A 25,978-nucleotide genomic window follows, 5' to 3' on the forward strand; every position below is an offset into this window, starting at 1 on the left:
AATCACAGCATAGCATGGGAAATGAATGAATGGCTGGCAGCACAAGGATCGGAGGGGTTTAAACACAGCTGACTGGTTTCTCTTTCCAGAAATTGACAGGTGGTGTATTCTGTGTCAAGGCAGCAGGTGTTTTAGCAGGTATTTTTTGTCACTGCCTGTCGGACTGCTCTCTAGCTTCCAGACATGGGTCTCTATTCTGGGGCAGGGTTTCCTGACAGGGGCCTTTCTTGTGGGGATCAGTGGGACGCCTATTTAGGGAGTCTCTCGGGGTAAGAGTGCCTCCTTATTTAGGGGGTTCTCTGTAGCATGGGGAGCCAGACAAGTCTTGTGGGGCGTCAGGGCAGGGGGAGGGTGGCCCTCAGATAGAAATTGGGGGCAACTCCCTGAAAGAGTTATCCTCTTGGCTCACTGCAAGGTCCATCCCGTTAGGTACACGCTTGTCCATAGCTGGAGTAATCCTCGCCTACAGAGAACCAGAGGACATGAAAATTGGACGAGTCCGGATAATATGGTGCCCGGCCTGCAAGGAGCCATTTGCACCTTCCCGCTGGCACAAAACACAATCTCGTCACCAGCTGTGGGCCTGCGCATCGGAAATGGATCAGCTCCTGTCGCCGATCCGGTTTTCTCCCAGACGTCGGATTCTCCACCGGTAAATCCGCTACAGGTGACGGCGAAGCCCGGGCACTAAACCGCGGAGAATATAGTAATCACCAAACCCAGGGTAACCCGCGGTGAACGCAGTAATCACCAAACACATGGTAAACGGCAGTGAACACAGTAATCACCAAACACCGGGTAACCAGCAGTCAATACAGTAATCACCAAACACACGGTAACCGCGGTGAACACAGCAATCACCAAACACAGGGTAACGGCGGTGAATACAATAATCACCAAACACAGCGTAGCCCGCGGTGAACACAGTAATCACCAAACACAGGCTAAGTGAACACAGTAATCACCAAACACAGCGTAGCCAGCGGTGAATACAGTTATCACCAAACACAGCGTAGCCAGCGGTGAACACAGTAACCACCAAACACAGCGTAGCCCGCGGTGAACACAGTAATCACCAAACACAGGGTCACCGCTGTGAATACAGTAACCACCAAACACAGCGTAGCCCGCGGTGAACACAGTAATCACCAAACACAGCGTAGCCAGCGGTGAACACAGTAACCACCAAACACAGCGTAGCCCGCGGTGAACACAGTAATCACCAAACACAGGGTAACCGCGGTGAATACAGTAATCACCAAACACAGGGTAACCGCTGTGAATACAGTAATCACCAATGACAGGGTAACCCGTGGTGAACACAGTAATCACCAAACACAGTGCAACCCGCGGTGAATACAGTAATCACCAAACACAGGGTAACCCGCAGTGAATGCAGTAATCACCAAACACAGGGTAACCCGCGGTGAATACAGTAATCACCAAACACAGGGTAACCTGGGGGGTACAAAGTAATCACCAAATACAGCGTACAAAGAACAAAGAAATGTACAACACAGGACAGGCCCTTCGGCCCTCCAAGCCCGTGCCGACCATGCTGCCCGACTAAACTACAATCTTCTACACTTCCTGGGTCCGTATCCCTCTATTCCCATCCTATTCATGTATTTGTCAAGATGCCCCTTAAATGTCCCTATCGTCCCTGCTTCCACCACCTCCTCTGGTAGCGAGTTCCAGGCACCCACTACCCTCTGTGTAAAAAACTTACCTCGTACATCTACTCTAAACCTTGCCCCTCTCACCTTAAACCTATGCCCCCTAGTAATTGACCCCTCTACCACGGGGAAAAGCCTCTGACTATCCACTCTGTCTATGCCCCTCATAATTTTGTAGACCTCTATCAGGTCGCCCCTCAACCTCCTTCGTTCCAGTGAGAACAAACCGAGTTTATTCAACCGCTCCTCATAGCTAATGCCCTCCATACCAGGCAACATTCTTGTAAATCTCTTCTGCACCCTCTCTAAAGCCTCCACATCCTTCTGGTAGTGTGGCGACCAGAATTGAACACTATACCCCAAGTGTGGCTGAACTAAGGTTCTTTACAGCTGCAACATGACTTGCCAAACTTATACTCAATGCCCCGGCCAATGAAGGCAAGCATGCCGTATGCCTTCTTCACTACCTTCTCCACCTGTGTTGCCCCTTTCAGTGACCTGTGGACCTGTACTCCTAGATCTCTCTGACTTTCAATACTCTTGAGGGTTCTACCATTCACTGTATATTCCCTACCTGCATTAGACCTACCAAAATGCATTACCTCACATTTGTCCGGATTAAACTCCATCTGCCATCTCTCCGCCCAAGTCTCCAAACAATCTAAATCCTGCTGTATCCTCTGACAGTCCTCATCGCTATCCGCAATTCCACCAACCTTTGTGTCGTCTGCAAACTTACTAATCAGATCAGTTACATTTTCCTCCAAATCATTTATATACACTACAAACAGCAACGGTCCCAGCACTGATTCCTGCGGAACACCACTGGTCACAGCCCTCCAATTAGAAAAACATCCTTCCATTGCTACTCTCTGCCTTCTATGACCTAGCCAGTTCTGTATCCACCTTGCCAGCTCACCCCTGATCCCGTGTGACTTCACCTTTTGTACTAGTCTACCATGAGGGACCTTGTCAAAGGCCTTACTGAAGTCCATATAGACAACATCCACTGCCCTACCTGCATCAATCATCTTTGTGACCTCCTCGAAAAACTCTATCAAGTTAGTGAGACACGACCTCCCCTTCACAAAACCATGCTGCCTCTCACTAATACGTCCATTTGCTTCCAAATGGGAGTAGATCCTGTCTCGAAGAATTCTCTCAAGTAATTTCCCTACCACTGAAGTAAGGCTCACCGACCTGTAGTTCCCTGGATTATCCTTGCTACCCTTCTTAAACAGAGGAACAACATTGGCTATTCTCTAGTCCACACATAGATTCCCTTGCCTATCCTTCAGTGGGCCAGCCCTTTCCCTGGCTACCCTCTTGCTTTTTATGTACGTGTAAAAAGCCTTGGGATTTTCCTTAACCCTATTTGCCAATGACTTTTCGTGACCCCTTCTAGCCCTCCTGACTCCTTGCTTAAGTTCCTTCCTACTTTCCTTATATTCCACACAGGCTTCGTCTGTTCCCAGCCTTTTAGCCCTGACAAATGCCTCCTTTTTCTTTTTGACGAGGCCTACAATATCTCTCGTTAATCAAGGTTCCCGAAAATTGCTGTATTTATCCTTCTTCCTCACAGGAACATGCCGGTCCTGAATTCCTTTCAACTGACACTTGAAAGCCTCCCACATGTCAGATGTTGATTTGCCCTCAAACATCCGCCCCCAATCTAGGTTCTTCAGTTCCCGCCTAATATTGTTATAATTAGCCTTCCCCCAATTTAGCACATTCATCCTAGGACCACTCTTATCCTTGTCCACCAGCACTTTAAAACTTACTGAATTGTGGTCACTGTTCCCGAAATGCTCCCCTACTGAAACTTCTACCACCTGGCAGGGCTCATTCCCCAATACCAGGTCCAGTACCGCCCCTTCCCTAGTTGGACTGTCTACATATTGTTTTAAGAAGCCCTCCTGGATGCTCCTTACAAACTCTGCTAGTGGATATGGTTTATTTAGACTTTCAGAAGGCTTTCGACGAGATCTCTCACAGAAGATTAATATGTAAAGTTAAAGTGCATGGGATTGTGGGTAGTGTCTTGACATGAATAGAAAGCTGGTTAGCAGACAGGAAGCAAAAAGTTGGAATTAAAGGGTCTTTTTCCGATTGGCAGACAGTGACTAGTGGGGTACGGCAAGGAGCTGTGCTAGGACCACAACTGTTCACATTATATATTAATGGTTTGAACGAGGGAACTAAATGTAATATTTCCAAATTTGCTGATGATAAAAAGATGGGTGGGAGGGTGAGCTGTGAGGAGGATGCAGAGAGCTTCAGCGGGATTTGGACAGGCTGAATTAGTGGGCACATGCATGGCAGATGCAGTATAATGTGGATAAATGTGAGGTTATCCGCTTCGGTAGCAAAAATAGGAAAGCAGATTATTATTTGAATGGGTGTAAATCGAGAGGTGGATACTCAGCGAGACCTTGGTGTCGTCGTGCGTCAGTCGCTGAAAGTAAACGCACAGGTACAGCAGGCAGTAAAGACGGCAAATGGTATGTTGGCCTTCACAGCGAAAGGATATGAGCATAGGAATAGAGATGTTTTACTGCGGTTGTATCGGGCATTGGTGAGGCCACACCTGGAGTATTGTATTGCAGTTTGGTGCTCTTATTGGAGGGAGGATGTTCTTGCTGTGGAGGCTACCAGGCTGATTCGTCAGATGGTGGGACTGTCATATGAGGAGAGACTAAATCGGTTAGAATTATATTCATTGGAGTTTAAAAGAGTGAGGGGCGATATCATAGAAACTTACAACATTCTAACAGGATTAGACAGGGTAGATTCAGATAGAATGTTCCAGATGGGGGAGTCCAGAACTAGGGGTTTGAGGATAAGGGTTAAACCTTTCAGGACTGAGGTGAGGAGAAATTTCTTCACCCAGAGAGCGGTGAATCTGTGGAATTCACTACCACAGAAGGTAGTTGAGGCCAAAACGTTGTGTAATTTCAAGAAGGAATTCGATATAGCTCTTGGGGCTAAAGGAATCAAGGGATATGGGGGGTGAGAGCAGGGTCCTGAATTCTATAATCAGCCATGATCACAATGAATGGTGGAGCAGGCACGAAGGACCGAATGGCGGCCTCCGGCATTGATGTATAACACAGCAGCTGGCCTGAACCGGAATGACAACCAGGGGCACAAAAGGAGTGAGTTGGGATAAAAGTCCTGGGGTGGGAGTGGGGTGTGGGGGGTTGGGTTGTTGTACAACGAAGAGATAAAATCTATATTCAAGCTCCTCGAGCCAGTCTCACTTTTCCAAAGCTTCCTTTTCCCAGTACTTTGTGAAGCGTAAAGTTGTTGATGGTCAGTTTCCTCATTGAATCAGGACGCAGACTGGGTCCTCGTTTCGGTGGTTTTGGTGATCCATCTTCCCACAACTTGCCATATTGGTTATTGTCTGAAAATAGGCAAAGGTCAGACAGTGAATACAGGTTTGGCTGAATGCTGCAAGCTACCCAGACAGTTACATAGTTCATATGGAGCACACTGTCAATCGAGTGGGAACAACAACAATCATGATTCATGGTGTCTTTGAGCCCAATCTTAGGAACAGTGATTTTAACAGGAGAGGAGAAAACCCAGGAACACGTTGCAGCTAAAGTTTGGTCATTTCTCCATTTAAAAGTTAGTTAGGGACAGCGTCAGGAATCAGAAATTAGATCACAGGCAAAACATCAGAAACTCCAGCCCACCGTCTTCAATGGAGTAAAGGTTAGCGGACAGGTACCCAGCATGGTGTAACACAGCCTGCCAGCTAGTAAGGAGGAGGTAAGGGAAAGGCGGTGGCGCAGTGGGATTGTCACTGGACCAGTAAACCAGAGACCCAGAGTAATGCTCTGGGGACCCAGGTTCAAATCCTGCCACTGCAGATGGTGATATTTGAATTCCACAAAAATCTGGAATTTACATTAAAAAGTCTAATGATGACCATGAAACTATGGTCGATTGTCATAAAAACCCATCTGGTTCACTAATGTCCTTACCTGGTCTGGCCGACATGTAACTCAAGACGCACAGCAATGTGGTTGACTCTTAACTTCCCCCCTCAAGGGGGGCAATTAGGGATGGGCAATAAATGCTGGCACAGCCCACGTCCCATGAACGAATAAAAAAAAAGTTATATTCTCTGGCTGCAGAGGCAGCAAATCAAATTTATATCCTGCAAACATTCACCAATATCTGTCCGCGGTTGCCAACACTGTGAATAAACACAACCATACGAAATAAGGTAGGGGAACTGGCAGCATGGGTTGGTACCTGGGACTTCGATGTTGTGGCCATTTCGGAGGCATGGATAGAGCAGGGACAGGAATGGATGTTGCAGGTTCCGGGGTTTAGGTGTTTTAGTAAGCTCAGAGAAGGAGGCAAAAGAGGGGGAGGTGTGGCGCTGCTAGTCAAGAGCAGTATTACGGTGGCGGAGAGGATGCTAGATGGGGACTCATCTTCCGAGGTAGTATGGGCTGAGGTTAGAAACAGGAAAGGAGAGGTCACCCTGTTGGGAGTTTTCTATAGGCCTCCAAATAGTTCGAGGAATGTAGAGGAAAGGATGGCGAGGATGATCCTGGATAAGAGCGAAAGTAACAGGGTAGTTATTATGGGAGACTTTAACTTTCCAAATATTGACTGGAAAAGATATAGTTCGAGTACATTAGATGGGTCGTTTTTTGTACAATGTGTGCAGGAGGGTTTCCTGACACAGTTTGTTGACAGGCCAACAAGAGGCGAGGCCACATTGGATTTGGTTTTGGGTAATGAACCAGGCCAGGTGTTAGATTTGGAGGTAGGAGAGCACTTTGGGGACAGTGACCACAATTCGGTGACGTTTACGTTAGTGATGGAAAGGGATAAGTATACACCGCAGGGCAAGAGTTATAGCTGGGGGAAGGGCAATTATGATGCCATTAGACGTGACTTGGGGGGGATAGGTTGGAGAAGTAGGCTGCAAGTGTTGGGCACACTGGATAAGTGGAGCTTGTTCAAGGAACAGCTACTGCGTGTTCTTGATAAGTACGTACCGGTCAGGCAGGGAGGAAGGCGTAGAGCGAGGGAACCGTGGTTTACCAAAGAAGTGGAATCTCTTGTTAAGAGGAAGAAGGAGGCCTATGTGAAGATGAGGTGTGAAGTTTCAGTTGGGGCGATGGATAGTTACAAGGTAGCGAGGAAGGATCTAAAGAGAGAGCTAAGACGAGCAAGGAGGGGACATGAGAAGTATTTGGCAGGTAGGATCAAGGAAAACCCAAAAGCTTTCTATAGGTATGTCAGGAATAAGCGAATGACTAGGGTAAGAGTAGGGCCAGTCAAGGACAGGGATGGGAAGTTGTGTGTGGAGTCTGAAGAGATAGGCGAGATACTAAATGAATATTTTTTGTCAGTATTCACTCAGGAAAAAGATAATGTTGTAGAGGAGAATGCTGAGAACCAGGCTATTAGAATAGATGGCATTGAGGTACGTAGGGAAGAGGTGTTGGCAATTCTGGACAGGCTGAAAATAGATAAGTCCCAGGGGCCTGATGGGATTTATCCTAGGATTCTCTGGGAGGCCAGGGAAGAGATTGCTGGGCCTTTGGCTTTGATTTTTATGTCATCATTGGCTACAGGAATAGTGGCAGAGGACTGGAGGATAGCAAATGTGGTCCCTTTGTTCAAAAAGGGGAGTAGAGACAACCCCGGCAACTATAGACCGGTGAGCCTCACGTCTGTAGTGGGTAAAGTCTTGGAGGGGATTATAAGAGACAAGATTTATAATCATCGAGATAGGAATAATATGATCAGGGATAGTCAGCATGGCTTTGTGAAGGGTAGGTCATGCCTCACAAACCTTATCGAGTTCTTTGAGAAGGTGACTGAACAGGTAGACGAGGGTAGAGCAGTTGATGTGGTGTATATGGATTTCAGTAAAGCGTTTGATAAGGTTCCCCACGGTAGGCTATTGCCGAAAATACGGAGGCTGGGGATTGAGGGTGATTTAGAGATGTGGATCAGAAATTGGCTAGCTGAAAGACAGAGGGTGGTGGTTGATGGGAAATGTTCAGAATGGAGTTCAGTTACAAGTGGCGTACCACAAGGATCTGTTCTGGGGCCGTTGCTGTTTGTCATTTTTATCAATGACCTAGAGGAGGGCGCAGAAGTGTGGGTGAGTAAATTTGCAGACGACACTAAAGTCGGTGGTGTTGTCGTCAGTGTGGAAGGAAGTAGCAGGTTACAGAGGGACATAGATAAACTGCAGAGCTGGGCTGAGAGGTGGCAAATGGAGTTTAATGTAGAGAAGTGTGAGGTGATTCACTTTGGAAGGAATAACAGGAATGCGGAATATTTGGCTAATGGTAAAGTTCTTGGAAGGGTGGATGAGCAGAGGGATCTAGGTGTCCATGTACATAGATCCCTGAAAGTTGTCACCCAGGTTGATAGGGTTGTGAAGAAGGCCTATGGAGTGTTGGCCTTTATTGGTAGAGGGATTGAGTTCCGGAGTCATGAGGTCATGTTGCAGCTGTACAAAACTCTGGTACGGCCTCATTTGGAGTATTGCGTTCTGGTCACAGCATTATCGGAAGGACGTGGAGGCTTTGGAGAGGGTGCAGAGGAGATTTACCAGGATGTTGCCTGGTATGGAGGGAAAATCTTATGAGGAAAGGCTGATGGACTTGAGGTTGTTTTCGTTGGAGAGAAGAAGGTTAAGAGGAGACTTAATAGAGGCATACAAAATGATCAGGGGGTTAGATAGGGTGGACAGTGAGAGCCTTCTCCCGCGGATGGAAATGGCTGGCACGAGGGGACATAGCTTAAACTGAGGGGTAATAGATATAGGACAGAGGTCAGAGGTAGGTTCTTTACGCAAAGAGTGGTGAGGCCGTGGAATGCCCCACCTGCAACAGTAGTGAACTCGCCAACATTGAGGGCATTTAAAAGTTTATTGGATAAGCATACGGATGATAATGGCATAGTGTAGGTTAGATGGCTTTTGTTTCGGTGCAACATCGTGGGCCGAAGGGCCTGTACTGCGCTGTATCGTTCTATGTTCTATAGTCAAAAAACCTTGACGCCTTTCACCACCTCCAGATCTCCCAAAACACTCCCCAGCCAATTATGTACTTTTGAAATACATTGTTGGAATGTAGGAAATATGTTAGCCAATTTACACACAGTAAGATCTCACAAAGAGCAACCTGACAAGATTAGGTAATGCTGGTTGAAGAATAAATACTGGCCAGGACTCTAGGTAGTCATCATCTTCTTCAAAATGTTTTCTTCAAAATAGTACAATAGGATATTTTATGTTCGCCTGAGAGGGCAGATAGGGCCTCAGTTTAGTGGGGACAAATGTTGGCAGAATATAGATATTAATCTATGGTTCCAACACAATTAAAGCAGAAGGACGCTCCAACTCATCAAGGTTGGTGTAAAGCTGAGTTCAAAGATCCACCTCAGTTCCTCAGAGTGTCAAGCCCAGGAAGCAATGCTCACTGAGCAGGTGAATGTGTCACAAATACCAGGAGTTGTATATGTGGAGCTGCACACATGAGCTTTCGTGTTCTCATGTGGACAGGCGTGTTTCATGGGGCTGGTTTAGCACACTGGGCTAAATCGCTGGCTTTTAAGGCAGGCCAGCAGCACGGTTCAATTCCCGTACCAGCCTCCCCGAACAGACGCCGGAATGTGGCGACTAGGGGCTTTTCACAGTAACTTCATTTGAAGCCTACTTGTGACAATAAGCGATTTTAATTTCATTTCATTTCTAACTCACAATTTCATCCTTGGATGTGGAGCTCTTTCTCCCCCAACTTACTTGTCTCATCCGTGGGAGCCAAATCCTGCTCCCTTGATCGCATTCCCATCAACCACTGACAGAGGAGATGCTGATTAGCGTTCATGTCACTGGATTAGTAATACACAAGTCTAGGCCAGTACTCTGGTCTCACCATAGCAGCTGGTGGAATTTAAAATTCAATTCAGAAATTCAATCAATCAATCAATAAAAGTCTGCAATCGAAAGCTAGTCTCAACAATGGCTATCAGAAAATTATAATCAATTGTCTGAAAACACCATCTGGTTAGGGAAAGAAATCTGCTGCCAACAGGAGTCTCCAGATCCACAGCAATGTGGTGACTCTTAACTGCCCCCCTCTGAAATGGCCCAACAAGCTGCAATTAGGGATGGGAAACAAATGCTGAACTTGCCAATGATGCCCACATCCCATGAAATAATGAATAAAATACATCCAACAATCTCCCCACCCTGTTCCTGACATTCTGCGTGGAGGGCAAACAATTTCATAGAATTTACTGTGCAGAAGGAGGCCATTCGGCCCATCGAGTCTGCACCGGCTCTTGGAAAGAGCACCCAACCCAAGGTCATCACCTCCACCCTATCCCCAGTAACCCCACCCAACACTAAGGGCAATTTTGGACACTAAGGACAATTTATCACGGCCAATCCACCTAACCTGCACATCTTTGGACTGTGGGAGGAAACCGGAGCACCCGGAGGAAACCCACGCACACACGGGGAGGATGTGCAGACTCCGCACAGACAGTGACCCAAGCCGGAATCGAACCTGGGACCCTGGAGCTGTGAAGCAATTGTGCTGTCCACAATGCTACCGTGCTGCCCCCTACTGCTGATATCTTGGGAAACAAATGACATCCACAAGCTTAGAAGAATTGCTTGTTTCTGTGTTGTGATTTCTGCATAAATTGCCCCTCCTCAAAAAAATACCCTTGATCCCCCAGCCCAAACCCACTGCCATTCCATCCCCATTGCACGTTGTTACCTCCCAAATCTATGTCCATCTCAGATTCCAGCTTCCCAAACCAATTAATCCACTCCAAGGTTCTGTGACTCTGACCATGGGGACATTATTTCACCCGGTCTTTGACATGATCAACCATGTCAACCTCCAGACCTCTTCCTTTCCCGATCATCCTCAGAGCATCTCTTTTGCCCCCAACTCCAGAGTCCGCGAAGGATCGATCTCCTCCTCCTCAACAGTCTCCTCAGTGGCCTTTTTCTGCACTGTAGGGATTCTATGGTTCTAACACGATGCCCCTTGTAGGCACGTACACACAAACTCACCTCAACCACCCACCACCTCGCTTGAACCTCACACGGTCACAATGTAGTCAAACATTTGACATTGGAATGTCCTTAGCTACTGGCCGGGATTCTACGATCCTGCAGCAGGTCGGAGAATCGCTTGGGGGGGGGGGGTTGAGAATCGCGCCACGCCACTACGAAGGTGGGCTGCCGACCGGAGAATCGGTGGCAATCGTGCCCGCGGGGTCACTGCTGCGCCAGTCAGGGGTCGTTGAAAGTGCCCCCTCCCCCGGCGATTCTCCACGCCTCAATGGGCTGAGTGCCCGCCGGCGTGGGTTACGTGTGGTCCTACCCGGTGGGACCTCAGAGTCTTGGCTGCGGGGGCCGTCCTGGTGTGGGGGGAGATGCAACTCCGGGAGGAGGGGCCTCCACGGTGGCCAGGCCCGCGATCGGGACCTACCGATCGGCGGGCAGGCTAATTCGGACTGATTACTTTGGGAATAGCAATCACAATTCCGTAAGTTTTAGAATACTCATGGACAAAGACGAGAGTGGTCCTAAAGGAAGAGTGCTAAATTGGGGAAAGGCCAATTTAGCGGGTCTCAGCGGAACTCGGCGGGCACTCGGCCCATCGAGGCGTGGAGAATCGCCGGGGGTGGGGGGGCTGCTTTCAACGACCCCTGACTGGCGCAATACTCATTAAGAATCTCACCCATTTCCTCTGAGTCCACGCATAAATTCCCTATTTTGTCTTTGAGTGGGCCAATCCTTTCTCTCGTTACCCTCTTGCTCCTTATATACGAATAAAAAGCTTTGTGATTTTCCTTAACCGTTAGCCAAAGATATTTCATGACCCCTTTTAGCCCTCTTTATTGCACTTTTGAGATTTGTCCTACTTTCCCGATATTCCTCCAAAGCTTCATCAGTTTTAAGTTGCCTAGATCTTATGTATGCTTCCTTTTTCATCTTAGCTAGTCTCACAATTCCACCCGTCATCCATGGTTCCCTAATCTTGCCATTTCTATGCCTCATTTTCACGGGGACATGTCTGTCCTGCACTCTACTCAACCTTTCCTTAAAAGACTCCCACATTTCAAATGTGGATTTACCCTTAAACAGCTGCTCCCAATCCACATTGCCTAGCTCCTGCCGAATTTTGTTGTACTTGGCCTTTCCCCAATTTAGCACTCTTCCTTTAGGACCACTCTCGTCTTTGTCCATGAGTATTTTAAAACTTACGGAATTGTGATCGCTATTCCAAAAGTAATCACCGACTGAAACTTCAACCACCTGGCTGGGATCATTCCCCAATACCAGGTCCAGTATGGCCCCTTCCCGAGTTGGACTATTTACATACTGCTCTAAAAAAACTCTCCTGGATGCTCCTTTCAAATTCTGTTCCATCTACGCCTCCAACACTACATGAGTCCCATTCAATGTTGGGGAAGTTAAAATCTCCCATCACAACCACCCTATTGCTCCTACATTTTTCTATAATTTGTCTACATATTTGTACCTCTACTTCACGCTCGCTTTTGGGAGGCCTGTAGTAAAGTCCCAACAATGTTACTGCACCCTTCCTATTTCTTAGCTCTACCCATATTGCCTCAGTGCTCGAATCCTCCATCGTGCCCTCTTAAATCACAGCTGTGATATCATCTCTGACCAGTAATCCAACTCCTCCAGCCCTTTTACTTCCCTCTCTATCCCTCCTGGGATATTTAGTTGCCAGTCTTGCCCTTCCCTCAACCAAGTCACAGTAATACCAATAACATCATTTTCCCAAGCCCTAAGTTCATCTGCCTTACCTGCTACACTTCTCGCATTGTGGCAAATGCACCTCAGACCACCTGTCCCTTTGCGTTCATCATCTCTTCCCAGTCTACTCTTCCCCTTAGTCACATTGAGTTTATTATCTAGTACCTTACTGGCTTTAGTTGCTGCCTCTTTACTGACCTCTAACTTCCTAATCTGGTTTCCATCCCCCTGCCACATTCGTTTAAAACCTCCCCAACAGTGTTAGCAAAAGCACCCCCTAGGACATCGGTTCCAGACCTGCCCAGGTCCTGTCGACACATTCGCACCCCCTCCCCCCAAAAAAATCTGCCAGTCGCCCGATATCTACGCCATTATGCATGGCTCACCCATCCTGCTGCCGGAGTAACTAGTGGACCCATTACTGATGCAGTTCTTCAGAACACCTGCAGAAGTCAGCACAATCAACATTTTTCACCTTTGCCAACAAATTCTGCCAATGGGCAACATGAGGTCACATCCCAGCTTCCAGCTGACTCTCGGGAGGGTCTCTGTGCACGTACCTGTGCTGTCCAAGTTTGGCATTCCAGACCCACTGGTGCTGTCGAAAGGCTGATAAATTCCTACGTTTGAATTGTCAGGCATACTGCTATCGGACTTGCGAGTAGATGATTTCTGAGAGAAATAGAAAATCTATTTTAAAACTTTAAGCAGCATTACTCTCGACTACAGTGAAGCAACTGGAAAAGCTGATTGTTTTTAGACTAGAGGTGATAGGGAGATTTAATAGAAAGTTTTGCTCGAGTAAATAATGAGAAGAGGTTTCTAGTCGCGGGAGGCGCAGGTGACACAGTTTTAAAGGTAATTGGCAGAAGAGCCAGAGAGGAGAACCTTTTTTTGCAGAGGTGAGTGAAGATTGTGGAGGCATGGGCTATAATTTTTCAGTCTTCCTTAGACTCAGTGATGGTGTCAGAAGATTGGAGAATTGCAAATGTTTTACCCTATTCAAAAGACGGTATAAAGATAAGCCCAGCAACTACAGGCCAGTCAGTTTAACTTTGGTGGTGGAGAAACATTAAGTTGGGACAAAATTAGTGGTCACTTGTGCAAATGTGGATTAATTAAGGAAAACCATCACAGATTTGTTACGGGCAAATTGTGTTCAACTATCTTGGAGATTTTTGATGCGGTAAGAGAGTTGAAGAGGATAATGTTGTTGGTGTGGTGTACAGAACTATTCTGTGATATTGTGCTGCACAGACTTGAGATACGTTAGAGCTCATGGCATAAAAGAGATATGGATACAAAACTGGCTGAGTGACAGGAACAGGGAGTAGCGGCAATGGATGTTTTTCAGTTTACACGAAGGTTTACAGTGAAATTTCCCAGGAATCGGTGTTATGACCCCTGCTCTTGCTGAAATATATTAACAACTTAGACTTTAGTGTACAGGGCACAATTTCAAAATTTGCAGATAATGTGAAGCTTGTAAGTGTTGTGAACTGCGAGGATACTGCAGGATTCCAAAGGACATAGACAGCTTGGCAGAATAGGACAAGTGGCAGATGAAATTTAATGCAGAGAACTGTGCATTTCAGGAGGAATGCAGGGAGACAATCTAAAATAAAGGGTGCAATTTTAAAGTGGACGCAGGCAGAGGGACCTGGATGTATATGTGCAGGTCACTGAAGGTGAGAGGGCAGATTGCGAGCACGGTTAATAAACCATATGGCATCCAGGGCTTTATCAACATTGGAATACAGTATAATAACAAGGCAGTCATGTTAAACTTAAGACAAAACACAGGTTTGCCCCCAACTGCAGTATGACGTTCAGTTCTAGGTACCACACTTTAGCAAAGATGTGAAGGCACTGGAGACTGCAGAAAAGATTCACGAGCATGTTCCAGTGATTTGCAACTTCAGTTTGTTAGATAAATTGGAGAAGTTGGGACTTTTTTCCTTAAAAAGAGGGTTGAGAGATTTGATAGAGGTATTCAAAATCATGAGGGGTCTGGACAACCTGGACAGAGAAAAACTGTTCCCATTGGTGGACGGATCGAGAATCAGAGGGCCCAGATTTAAAGTAATTGTCAAAAGAAACACAGAGTCTGGAGGACAAACGTTTACACAGCGAGTGGTTAGGATCTGGAATGTACTGTCTGTGAGTGTGGTGGAGGCAGATTCACACAGCAAGTGGTTAGGATCTGGAATGCACTGTCTGCGAGTGTGGTGGAGACAGATTCACACAGCGAGTGGTTAGGATCTGGAATGCACTGTCTGTGAGTGAGGTGGAGGTAAGTTCAATCAAAGTATTCAAGAGGGAATTAGATTATCAATTGTGCAAAACTGCAGGGGAAAGGCATTCAAAGAGCCGGCAAGGACACGATGAGCTGAATTACCTACTTCTGTGCTCTAACTATTCTGTGATTCGAAGATTCTATGATTATGGAGCAAGTTAAGATTTGAAATATGTAGAGCTAGAGGGGAAAAGTATGGGATTAAGTAAATAGATCTTTCAAAGAATTGTTACAGGCATCTCTCTACAATGAATCATTCCAACTAACAAACAAAGCAGAAGAGACAGTTAGTGACAGTGGGCACGAGTGAAACAGAGAATGAAACCTGCAAACTGAACTGGCTCACTTTCCTCCATCTCCAGAGCAGTGTCCCCACCATGGACAAGTGTGAGGTGATGCATTTTGGAGGATCAAATCTCGGTGTGAATTATACTGTAAATGGCAGAACTCTTAGGAACATTAACATACAGAGGGATCGGGGCGTGCAGGTCCACAGTTCCCTAAAGTGGCAACACAGGTGGCCAAGTTGATTAAGAAGCCATATGGCATGTTTGCCTTCATCAGCCGGGGCACTGAGTACAGGAGTTGGGAAATCATGTTGCAGCTGTATAAAACCCTGGTTAGGCTGCATTTGGAGTATTGCGTGCAGTTCTGTTCACCACATTATCAGAAGGACGAGGAAGCTTTGGCGAGAGTGCAAAGAAGGCTCACCAGGATGTTGCCTGGTCTCGAGGGTGTTGGCTATGAGGAAAGGTTGAATAAGCTAGGGTTGTTTTACTGGAAAGACGGAGGCTGACGAGAGGCCTCATAGAGGTCTAAAAAATTCTGAGAGGCACAGACAGGGTGGATAGTCAGAGACTTTTTCCAAGGGTGGAAGTGTCAGTTACAAGGGTTCACAGGTGCAAGGTGAGAGGGGGAGTTTAAGGGAGATGTGCGGGGTAAGGTTTTCACACAGAGAGTGGTGGGTGCCTGGAACGCGCTGCCAGAGGATGTGGTGGAAGCAGCACATTAGCAACATTGAAAAGGCATCTGGATGGATCCATGAATAGGGAGGATATAGAGGGATACGGACCGAGTAAGGGCAGAAGGTTTTGTTTTAAGTTAGGGCATCATGATCGGCACAGGCTTGGAGGGCCGAAGGGCCTGTTCCTGTGCAGTACTTTTCTTTGTTCTTTGTTTTTCTATGGCTCCTGTCCCTATTACTGTAATTGGTATGGTTATAAAATCTGAATTTCTCTACAGGCATAGAAATCAATGTTCATAGCTAACCAGTGCCCGACATCCAGATGCCCAGCGACCAGGATTTCCCTTACCATGCTGATCTGATTGAGTGCCTCGGCCATCAGTTTCTGGTTGATTCCACAGAGATTGGCCACTTTGGACTGACATTTGTGGTGCACATTCATCATACATTCTGTAGCAGGAAGAGAAACATGGTGTTTACTGAATGAGGTAGCGTGTAATGCAAAGATGTTTGCTGTGTTTTGGAAGCAGGTGAAATGAGCACCTTCACATTTGCGTCCTTGTTTGACCAGGCCCCACAACAAGCTCCCGCAGTGATCACAAAACGTCGGGCTCATGTAGTTGTTCACTTTAAACCTATGTGGAACATCGATGTTGAAACGCTCCTTCTGGAACTGGAGAACAAAGTGTTACATTGACAGCATCCCTCATCAGATTGCTGATATTTTACAACCATAGACATTGCAAAGCAATGTAATGACACAATGCACTGACACAGCATCAGCGGCAGCTGGCCAATAATTTACTGGATTGTCAAAAAATATATATCTGGTTCATTAATATCATTTAGCACAGGACAGCTGCCGCCTTTACCTGGCGTGGTCCACGTGACTCCAGCCACACACAAACCTCTGGAATGACCCGAAAGGTCACCAAACTCTGAAAAAGGTGACTAATCATCAGCTTATTAGGGCAATCAGAGTGACTGAGGCATGGGGGGCCGGGTCCCCCACCAGTGCGGGGCACCGGTGGGGGGGGGGGGGCTCCAAAATAAGGGCAAGAGTGGTCCCGAAAAAGAGGGGGCCCGTGGACGGGGTCCCCAAAAGAGAGGGGCCCAGGAAAGGTCTCCAAAAAGAGAGGAACACGCGGAGGGGGGATGGGGCAAAAGGCGTGGGGGCCCAAAGGGAAGCATCGGCAGAGGGGTGGGGTTGTCAATGTGCTGAGGTCAGGTTCCTACTGCTCTTACCACTGTGTCCCTGCTGTTGGTAGCGGTGCCTGTGCAGCGACCAATGATCTTATCAATACATTTCTTGTGGATTGCAGCATTGCATTCTGCAGGGGAATTAGAGACAGGATTAGAAGTCAAGTGAGGATTTGTGGAGAGCAAGGACTGCGATTTAGTCAATTTTGTGATAATACTCACGTCGACACTGGTATCCCTGTTTGTTCAAGCCCCTGTAGAGGAGAATTAACACTTAGCAATTGGCAGCAGACACACAGACACAAATATAGTTTCCCCTCACCCCCAACATCAAATTTGAAAGGGTTCTCCTGAGACAACCTTAACCAGACCACCATTCTCAGGTGGGATGGGCTAGCCCAGAGGACAGGGAGGAAGAATGACACCTTGGGCAATGGAGGAATGGAAGGAGCCTTGGGGTGAGGAGAGAGTGAGGTCGAGTTTGAGCGCCCAGTTGGTAGGAGAGACCGGAGCAAACGGGAGGAAAGGGGTGGGGGGGTCATAATTCGAACAGCCATGGGGTGCTGTGGAGAGATGGAGTGAATAAAGGGCAGAATCCGAAGGCAGGAATTGCAGCATTCATCCTGACTTCCAAGTCTCGGGTCCAGAGATTGAATCTGGAATGAATGAGAATCTGGAAACATTCCACCCAGAAGGGAATGGAATGGAACAAATGGCGCAGTGAAGGCCAAGAGTCAGAGCGGTGCCCCAGCAGTCATTCCCCATTCCGACCCCAAATGTGGCCAGGTCCCCTGCCCTCTCCACGTGCTCCCCTTTCACACACCCACTGTCCAAGCACCCCTCCCATTCCGTTCTCTCAAACACCCGATCCGTATCCCTATCCTCCTTTCTCCAATAGGATCCGCTGATTTGCTGTCAATCACACACTTAATCAGAGTTACAGTCACAGCAGCTCTGCACCGCGATTCTTACCAGACAAAATCCCGGCACACCGAGCAGAAGGTGGGCTGCCGGAAGAAGGTTGCAGTGAACTCATGGTTCTTAATGTAATGGATTTTGGCCTGTTTAATTGCCCCACGGCGCCGATTCAAAGTCACTGCCCCATCCTCCTCGCTCACTGACTGGTGACAATCTGTGGACACAAAGAGCAATTTCATCAGGAACGCTGCCTCCCTGACACTGCAGGGGGGAGGGGACAGATTTGGGCTCAGGATCAGTTGCATAGAGGTTGCCTTATGGAACTTATAATCCAGAGTACGGGAGCATCACAAAGATTTCAGAGCTTTATTTAGATTAAGAATGAATCTAGAAATAAGAGAGACCCAAAAGGCTGTTGAGTTGTCAGGGGTGGCATGGTGGGGCAGTGGTTAGCAATGCTGCCGCACAGTGTAGCCACCTGGGTTGGCCACTTCCCGACTTAAAATGAAGATCCGCAAAGACTACAGGGAAATTCAGCCAAGGCAGGAAAAACTAGCAAGTACAAAGTCTCCTGTGTATTAGAACTTGCAAAAGCCCAGACAGCACTGAAACTCACAGCCATCTGCATACTAATGAGCGATCCCCGGGAACAATCGAAACATTAAGGTGAATAAGGCCAAGCCAGACTCCTCGGCGCCAGCAGGAGCCAAGACAAAGGAAGACCAACGGACACTCGGGGACCGCCCAGCGATCAGGGGACAGCTCCAATATTGGAGAAATCGATCCAAGTGATCGGAACGCAGTCCAATCACTTGGAACCAGGTATGGGGTCCGCCCAAAGGGGCGGGAAGCCCCTGGGGACTATAAAATAGAAACCCCAAGTTCAATTCGTCTTTCTTGGCAGGGTCACTCAGCAGATCGAACCAACCCTTGACAGTGAACTGCCCAAGTTGCTGCACCAACCAAGTAAGTCTCCAGCCAACGCACGCTACGAGATAGGCGCTCCTAGCTACTAGTCCGTACCAGCTTTGAAGCCTGCAGATTCAGAACCCGAACGAAAGGCCATTTGTTCCCCTGACCTGGTGGGCCAGTCCAAAGCTAAGTATAGGCCTATAGTATAGAGATAGTCTAGAAAGTAGAGTTTTATGCACGAGTAGTGATTGACTGTGTATAATAAATGTGTTTTGATTTGAAACTTACTAACTGGTGTATTGAGTTATTGATCAGTACTTGAACTTGAACCTCGTGGCGGTATCATAAAGATATCTGGTGACTCCAGAGCAAAGGTTATAGAAACAGAGCAAATTAAGTAAAGATACAACGGGCAATATTTAAGAGCCAACCAAAAGTTAGCAACAACAGGGCGGCACGGTGGCACAATGGTTAGCGCTGCTGCCTCACGGCACCGAGGTTCTGGGTTCGAATCTCGGCCCTGGGTCACTGTCCTTGTGGAGTTTGCACATTCTCCCAGTGTCTGCGTGGGCCTCATCCCCACAGCCCAAAGCTGTGCGGGGTAGTTGGATTGGCCACGCTAAATTGCCCCTTAATTGGGAAAAAAAAGGAATTGTGTACTTTACATTTTTTTTTAAAAAGCTGTTGAGTTGTCACAAAACGCAACTGGTTCGCTGATTTCATTAACCCTGTCCCAGGGTGAGTGACAGTGTCCAACCAGAGGGGTGGGGGAGAATTGTGCCCCTGTGCCTCCAATCTCAGATCAAACCAGTTTTCCTCGACCTTGGAGTACATCAACGACCCGGTGTGATAGCCAGCTGTTGACTTCTAAGCGTTTTGCTGAGGTGGAGAAAGGCAAACTACTTTGTCGCATAGGAGGACCCAGAACAAAGGGTCAAAACTTTAAAATTGGAGCCAGGCTGTTCAGGGGTGATGTCAGTGAACACTTGACATCAAAGGACGTGGAAATCTGGAACTCTCCCCCCACCCGCTCCCAAAAGGTTATTGAGGCTGCATTTAATCGTGAATTTCAAGATTGAGATCAATAGGTAGATGAGAATATCGAGGGATAAAAGTAAAGTCGCCACAGTCCCAGATGACCATAGGCTGCTTTCTTTCCTCTTTGAGAGAGAGAGAGCTGACTGATGGTGACTTAACCCGAGAGTCACCACACCTCAGGCAAGGGTCAAGGTTGAGGAAGCGGGGCCTTAAGGATAACCTCAGTCGATACGGGAACCCGGCCTGCTGGCCTCGATATGCATCATGAACCAGCTGTCCAGCTAACTGAGCCAACCCGAGGTGTAAGACCATAAGAAATGGGAGGAGTAGACCATACTATGCTTGAGGCTGCTCCACCATTCAACATGGTCAGATAAAGAACGAAGGCACTTGCTTTCAAACACATTGGGCGGGTTCTCTGGGCGGGTTCTCCGGTCGCCGACACCAAAATCGCATTCGGCAATCAGCCGGAGAATCCCAGTTTGTTCCAAAATCGGGGGCGGCACCGCTTTTGCAATGCTCCACCCCCTCAAAAACCGCGTACTCCTCGAGTATGTCGCACGCCGTCGGGATGGCCTCAGGACATCACCTGTGGCCCTCCCACGATGCTCCACCCCCGATGGGCCAAGCTCCCGACGGCGTGGAACACTTACCCTTTCTATTTTTGTGAACCCGGCGTGGCAGCTGCGGACTGAGTCCAGCGCCACCACAGTCGTGAGGGAGTTGTTCCACGGGCATTGGCGGGGGCTGTGGGGTGTTCTGGGGGTGGTGAGGCTGATTACTGGGGGGGGCAGTTTCTGGCAGGCCAGGTCTGCTCGCAGCCGGCGCCATGTTGCACAGCACGGGGTTAGATACGGGCTGCATGCGCGGTCACGGAGCCGGCAATTCTCCGGCCGTATCTGCAGGTAAAGCCGGGGTGCAGCTTTTGTGCCGTTTCTTTGGGCATAAAACGCCACAGTTCCCAGGCCGGTGTCAGTACTTAGTTTAAAATCGGAGAATCCAGCCCAATGTTCCCTCTAATTTTTGTTTGCAGTGTGCAGCCAGTTAGTTCGTTGCACTGTGCAGTCTCTTTACGATTGCCACATACACACGCATGTGTGCATCTTAAGGGCAATGTCCTTGAGCTTGACCTGTTTGTTCTCCGAGCAGCACATTCTCAACTGCTGTGCAGCTCTGCTATCTGGAGATCATTGCCACAAACCCAGTAACCCCTCCCGCTTGGACATCATCTTTTGCCAAACTCCCAGGGTCACGGAATCTTGCCAATGTATGGTAAAGTTGCTATAGTCCCAGATGACCATAAGCTGCTTCCCCCTTTGAGGGGGGGGGGGGGGAAGAGAGCTGACTGGCGGCGATTCAACCTGAGGGTCACCACACCTCAGGTGAGGGGCAAGATTGAGAAGGTGAGGCCTTGATGAATAACCTCAGCCGGTACAGGGATTGAACCCGCTCTGCTGCCTCGCTCTGCATTACGAACCCCCCGTCCAGCCAACTGAGCTTAACCAAAGTAACCAACCAATTGCCAATACTCTCCTCACCCACTGATTGGTTCAACCCAGTGCAGAAGGAACATAACCATTTACTACAGGTTAAGATTGATATTTAATGTGTAAAACAGGTGGGGACTGAGGAGGAATTCATTCAGGTTTAACAACTTATTATTTTGATCTGATGGCAGCTGTTACCACAGCAACATGTCACTGGGCCAAGAGGTGTGGCCAATTGTCAGCAAGACGATTGGTTCCCCACCTCCACTTTCAGTCCTTTCTTTCAACAATCTGTTCATTTCCAGTCATCCAGTACTGCCGACAATAACCCATCACCCAGTAACCAGCACAGAAATTCAGTGTTCGGAATACCACACATTCCAAAAACTGCAGCGATAATGCCAGCAAAGTCAGGCAGAGCACAGTGTTTGATGGAGTCAAGCTCCCTCTACACTGTCCCCATCAAACACTCCCAGGACAGGTACAGCACGGGGTTAGATACAGAGTAAAGCTCCCTCTACACTGTACCCACCAAACACTCCCAGGACAGGTACAGCACGGGGTTAGATACAGAGTAAAGCTCCCTCTACACTGTCCCCATCAAACACTCCCAGGACAGGTACAGCACGGGGTTAGATACAGAGTCAAGCTCCCTCTACACTGTCCCCATCAAACACTCCCAGGACAGGTACAGCACGGGGTTTGATACAGAGTAAAGCTCCCTCTACACTATCCCCATCAAACACTCCCAGGACAGGTACAGCACGGGGTTAGATACAGAGTAAAGCTGCCTCTACACTGTACCCACCAAACACTCCCAGGACAGGTACACCACGGGGTTAGATACAGAGTAAAGCTCCCTCTACACTGTCCCCATCAAACACTCCCAGGACAGGTACAGCACGGGGTTAGATACAGAGTCAAGCTCCCTCTACACTGTCCCCATCAAACACTCCCAGGACAGGTACAGCACGGGGTTAGATACAGAGTAAAGCTCCCTCTACACTGTCCCCTTCAAACACTCCCAGGACAGGTACAGCACGGGGTTAGATACAGAGTAAAGCTCCCTCTACACTGTCCCCATCAAACACTCCCAGGACAGGTACAGCACGGGGTTAGATACAGAGTCAAGCTCCCTCTACACTGTCCCCATCAAACACTCCCAGGACAGGTACAGCACGGGGTTTGATACAGAGTAAAGCTCCCTCTACACTATCCCCATCAAACACTCCCAGGACAGGTACAGCACGGGGTTAGATACAGAGTAAAGCTCTGTCCCCATCAAACACTCTCAGGACAGGTACAGCACGGGGTTAGATACGGAGTAAAGCTCCCTCTACACTGTCCCCATCAAACACTCCCAGGACAGGTACAGCACAGGGGTTAGATACAGAGTAAAGCTCCCTCTACACTGTCCCCATCAAACACTCCCAGGACAGGTACAGCACCGGGTTAGATACAGAGTAAAGCTCCCTCTACACTGTCCCCATCAAACACTCCCAGGACAGGTACAGCACGGGGTTAGATACAGAGTAAAGCTCCCTCTACACTGTCCCCATCAAACACTCCCAGGACAGGTACAGCACCGGGTTAGATACAGAGTAAAGCTCCCTCTACACTGTCCCCATCAAACACTCCCAGGACAGGGACAGCACGGGGTTAGATACAGAGTAAAGGTTCCTCTACACTGTCCCCATCAAACACTCCCAGAGCAGGTACAGTACGGGGTTACAGGGAGCAGAATTTTAAAATGCATCCAGGAGAACATTTAAGCCAGTATGAAGAAGATCCTACAAGAGAGGCAGGGGGTCTTGGAGTTTATTGTAGGTAACACAGCCAGACAAGTGGTTGAAGTATCAGTGGGGGAACATTTTGTAGACAGTGGTTCTAACTCGGTTCCAAGATTTTTATGACAAAGGACAAGGATGGGCCTGAAATCAATGTTCTAAACTGCGGAAAGGCCGATTTAAATAAGATCAGATATGATTCAGACTGTGGACTGGGAGCAGACACTTTTACTTTAAAGGGGGATTTTCACAGTAACTTCTTTGCAGTGTTAAGGTAAGCCTACTTGTGACAGTAGATTATTATGAGGTAAATCTGTGACAGAACAGTGGGATGCATTCAAACAGGAAATGGGGCGTGTGCAGTGTCAACATGTTCCAATCACGAAACAGTGTGGGACCAACAAATCCAGTGAGCCCTGGATATCCAGGGATATACAGCATTGTATCAAGAGAAAAAGGGAGGCTTATGGCAGATATCGAGGACTCAAAACAGCAGAAGCCTGTGAGGGTTATGGAATGTGCGAAGGGGAAAAAAGGAATTCGGAGAGCAAAAAGGGGACATGAAATATACTGGCAGATAAAATAAAGGAAAATCCTAAATTGCTTTACAAATACATTAAGGATAAAAGGATATTGAGGGAAAGAGTAGGGTCCATGAAGGACCACAGTGATAATTTGTGTTTGGAGCCAGAGGATGTAGGTAGGGTTCTAAATGAATACTTTGTGTCTGTGTTCACTCGTGAGAGGGACGTTGTGGGTATAGAAATCAGGGATGTTGTGTTATGCTGCTTCGGATAACACAGGCCGCTACTTGATGCAGTCTTAACTAAAGGATGCTCCAGACTCTGAAGTGAGTTCAACGTGTTTATTGAACTATTAACACAGTTCTCAAATGAGTCCTACTCTCTGCTAATCTAACTGTAGTAACTCAGTCTAACTGTGCCAGCTTGCTCTAAGCCACGTGCTGGGGTATGATGCTGATCAACCCTGTCTAACTCTCTAGATGTCTGTCTGTGGAAAGAGGCAGGGTGTGAGCGCCTCATCCCTTTTATAGTGTTTATGTCATGCCCCCTTGTGGTGATGCTACCTCCGAGTGTCCTGACTACCCATTGGTTGTGTCCTATTTCTAAGTGTTCATTGGTTGCACGTTTGCAAATCATGACAAGGGAGAAGGACTGTAATAAAATTAGAGATTAACATAGACAGAGAGGAGGTTCTGAGTGGTCTGGCAGGGTTAAAAGTAGACGAATCTCCAGGGTCAGATGAAATGCATCTCAGGCTGTTGAGTGAGACAAGGGAGGAAATATCAGGGGCGCTGGCAATAATTTTCAATTCCTCTCTGGCCACAGGAGAGGTGCAGGAGAACTGGGGGATAGCCAATGTGGTTCCATTATTCAAGACGGGAGGAAACTACAGGCCAGTCAGTCTAACCTCAGTGGTGGGGAAAGTGAAAGAAGTGATTCTAAGACAGAATCAATCTGCATTTGGAGAGGCTGGGATTAATCAAGAACAGTTAACATCGTTTTATTGTACCTGCAGGCGCGGGACTTCCTACGCAGGCAGATCTCAACTTTCCTGTTCCTACCACCAAGGGGGATACAGGACAGGGTAGTTTCCAGAGTATGGGTGGGAGAGGGGAGGGTTTCAGACATCTATAAAGAACTCATGGGGTCAGAGGAAACGCAGACCCAGGAGCTGAAACACAAATGGAAAGAGGAGTTAGGAGGAGAGATAGAGGATGGTCTCTCAAGCTGATACAATTTAAGATCGTTCACCGGGCACATAGGACAGTGGCCCGGATGAGGAGGCTCTTTGGGATAGAAGACAGGTGGTGATTTTCGGAGTGTCGGAAGACCCGGGAATCTAGGAAGAGAAGGAGGCAGACGTTCTAGCCTTTGCCTCCCTGGTAGCCCGGAGACAGATACTATTAGCTTGGAGGGACTCAAAGCCCCCGAAGTCAGAGACCTGGCTCACTGACATGGCTAGCTTACTCTGTCTGGCGAAAATCAAGTTCGCCCTGAGAGGGTCAAAGTCAGGGTTCGTCCGGAGGTGGCAACCGTTCGTCGACTTCTTTAGAGAACATTAACTGTCAGCAGAGAGGAGGGTGGGGGGGTTTAGTTTAGATTAGTGTGTAAGAAAGGTGGGATCTGTGAGGGGGGAAGACGGCCTTTGCACTATGTTTATATTTGTATGTACACTGTTTCTTCTGTTATTGTTACAAAATCACAAATACCTCAATAAAATGTTTTATAAAAAAAACATGGTTTTGTTAAGGGGGGATCTTGTTTGACCAACTTGTTTGAATTTTCCGAAGAGCTGACCAGGTGTGTTGATGATAGAAATGCATTTGATGTGGTTTAGTGGACTTCAGCAAAGGCTTTTGATAAGGTTCCCCACGGGAGACTGATAGCGAAGGTAAGAGCCCATGGGATCCAAGGAAATTTGGCAAATTGGATCCAGAATTGGCTGAGTGGCAGGAAGCAGAGGGAGATAGTCGAGGGGTGTTTTTCTGACTGGAAGCCTGTGTCCAGTGGGGTCCTGCAGGGATCAGTGTTGGGACCCTTGCTGTTTGTGGTTCATATAAATGATTTAGACATGATTTGGGCAGCACGGTAGTACATTGGTTAGCACAGTTGCTTCACAGCTCCAGGGTCCCAGGTCCCAAGTTCGATTCCCGGCTTGGGTCACTGTGTGTGCGGAGTCTGCACGTTCTCCCCGTGTGTGCGTGGGTTTCCTCCGGGTGCTCCGGCTTCCTCCCACAGTCCAAAGATATGCAGGTTAGGTGGATTGGCCATGATAAATTGCCCTTAGTGTTCAAAATTGCCCTTAGTGTTGGGTGGGGTTACTGGGTTATGGGGATAGGGTGGAGGTGCGGACCTTGGGTAGGGTGCTCTTTCCAAGA

General features: G+C 47.9%; 1 protein-coding gene across 2 annotated transcripts in view; it reads right to left on the minus strand.

The window, feature by feature from the left end:
* Positions 1 to 25,978, minus strand: part of LOC140388659 (protein kinase C delta type-like) — a 147,323-nt gene that overhangs the window by 39,214 nt on the left and 82,131 nt on the right. For both annotated transcript variants that reach the window (XM_072473148.1, XM_072473147.1), the window contains exons 5-11: positions 17,907 to 18,066; positions 17,157 to 17,188; positions 16,980 to 17,065; positions 16,278 to 16,407; positions 16,084 to 16,184; positions 13,035 to 13,146; positions 4,937 to 5,082 (exon numbers count right to left, since the gene is read on the minus strand). In XM_072473148.1, the coding sequence (XP_072329249.1) occupies positions 4,937 to 5,082; positions 13,035 to 13,146; positions 16,084 to 16,184; positions 16,278 to 16,407; positions 16,980 to 17,065; positions 17,157 to 17,188; positions 17,907 to 18,066 (767 nt within the window). The remainder of the gene's footprint in view (positions 1 to 4,936; positions 5,083 to 13,034; positions 13,147 to 16,083; positions 16,185 to 16,277; positions 16,408 to 16,979; positions 17,066 to 17,156; positions 17,189 to 17,906; positions 18,067 to 25,978) is intronic.

The sequence above is a fragment of the Scyliorhinus torazame genome, chromosome 13 (assembly GCF_047496885.1).
Source record: "Scyliorhinus torazame isolate Kashiwa2021f chromosome 13, sScyTor2.1, whole genome shotgun sequence".
NCBI lineage: Eukaryota > Metazoa > Chordata > Chondrichthyes > Carcharhiniformes > Scyliorhinidae > Scyliorhinus > Scyliorhinus torazame.